The sequence below is a fragment of the Lottia gigantea genome (genome assembly GCF_000327385.1).
Source record: "Lottia gigantea unplaced genomic scaffold LOTGIsca_231, whole genome shotgun sequence".
Classification (NCBI taxonomy): Eukaryota; Metazoa; Mollusca; class Gastropoda; family Lottiidae; genus Lottia; species Lottia gigantea.
The window spans coordinates 78650-80878 of record NW_008708651.1 but is presented as its reverse complement, the minus strand read 5'-3'; the positions used below and the strand labels follow the sequence as shown (position 1 = coordinate 80878).

General features: G+C 28.8%; 1 protein-coding gene across 1 annotated transcript in view; it reads left to right on the top strand.

Moving 5' to 3' along the window:
- The window catches only part of LOTGIDRAFT_174994 (hypothetical protein), a gene marked incomplete at both ends in the record, with an annotated part of 2674 nt that extends 2299 nt beyond the window's left edge, over positions 1-375 (top strand). The window contains one exon of the mRNA XM_009055088.1: positions 248-375. Within this exon, the coding sequence (XP_009053336.1) occupies positions 248-375 (128 nt within the window). The remainder of the gene's footprint in view (positions 1-247) is intronic.
- Positions 376-2229: the final 1854 nt, after the last annotated feature.

Here is a 2229-nt window from a genome sequence, read left to right as displayed (position 1 = left end):
TTTGCTCATTTTACTTATGACATATTCTTACTTTCAGTTATGCAACGTTTTCTAATATAAATCCTGAAGGTAAATTTTCACATATTGTCAGGAATTTATCATAATTTACACATTCAGAATGACTATCAATACTATACCCAAGACGGTCCATAGTTCTGATAGCGCTCTTCAGCTTTACGTCGGAAACAGCCGAAATATTGTAATTTTTATTATAAATTATTAGTTAATTTTTATTATAAATTTTTAGTTATTATGCACGCTTTTTTGCTTACAGAAAGAACATATGAAGAATTAAATACTCCTCCTGTAGTTAATGATAACAATCAACATAATTCTGGAGATGTAAAAGAATATGAAAATATGAGAAGAAATTAAATATAACAGGCTGTAACATCTGATACAGTACGAGTAATATCCAATACCAACACATTAAATATAACAGACTGAAAAATATCCGACACAGTACTAGTAATATCCAATACTAACACATTAAATATAACAGACTGAAAAATATCCGATACAGTACTAGTAATATCCAATACTAACACATTAAATATAACAGACTGAAAAATATCCGATACAGTACTAGTAATATCCAATACTAACACATTAAATATAACAGACTGAAAAATATCCGATACAGTACTAGTACTATCCAATACTAACACATTAAATATAACAGACTGTAATATCTGATACAGTACTAGTAATATCCAATACCAACACATTAAATATAACAGACTGAAAAATATCCGATACAGTACTAGTAATATCCAATACTAACACATTAAATATTACAGGCTGTAATATCTGATACAGTACGAGTAATATCCAATACCAACACATTAAATATAACAGACTGTAATATCTCATACAGTACTAGTAATATCCAATACCAACACATTAAATATAACAGACTGTAATATCTAATACAATACTAGTAATATCCAATACCAACACTTTAAATATAACAGACTGAAAAATATCCGATACAGTACTAGTAATATCCAATACTAACACATTAAATATTACAGACTGTAATATCTGGTGCAGTACTAGTAATATCCAATACCAACAAATTATATATAACAGACTATAATATCTGATACAGTAATAGTAATATCTAATACAAACACATTAAATATTACAGACTGTAATATCTGATACAGAACTAGTAATATCCAATACTAACACATTAAATATTACAGACTGTAATATCTGATACAGAACTAGTAATATCCAATACTAACACATTAAATATAACAGACTGTAATATCTGATACATTACTAGTAATATCCAATACTAACACATTAAATATTACAGAGTTTTACTTGGTAATAGTTTATTTACCAGTACTAATAACAGGTAAGAGATGTATTTACATTGTATTATTTCTCATATGATATACCTATAAGACAAGTCTTCATGTATAAGACAAGTCTTTGTGTAGACTTTGTAAAGCTTATAACAATAATCGTAAATATTAGACTTCAACTTGCATTAAATGCATATGGAGATAACATGAATCGAGTTTACTTTCTGCACCATGTTAGCTAATGAAGACGGGCAACGCCATGCAGAGTGCAATGAGGGAAGTTTTGTCAGGACAGCGGCATTAGCCTGCTCTTTTTCCATTTCCAACCCATTGAATATAAAAACCGTAATAGCTGATACAGAACAAGTAATATCCAATACTAACACATTAGATATAACAGACTGTAATATCTGATACAGAACTAGTAATCCAATGCAAGCCATCGCAAACAATTGAGGGCTATTTAGTTTAATGTACGTCTCTCCAAATTCTGTATCATCTTGCCTAACTGAAAACCGATTTCAGCTCTATATTCTCTCGTTTGTCTACCGAGTTGCATGTAAATTAATATTATGGTAATTTCCAGTGTGTTCCTGTCGGTATTTCCTATATCACAACTACCAGTCTATGCCTATTGTAATTAGTTTGTTAAACCACCGTCTATTGTAAATATTCACTATTATTTATTTATATGAATCTTCAATTTGGAGGAAATAAAGATATACTAGTAGGCTACTATCCAATATCCACAAATCAATTACATTTTCTCTCCATTATTATTTATGTATATGTTCTTACTGTGGCAACTGTTTTATTACTAAATATAATTAATTTATTCTTTGTTGCTATTCATGTGAAACCATACATTTTCCTTTCTTTAATTTTATAGTGTATATGATTTATTTCTGGTATG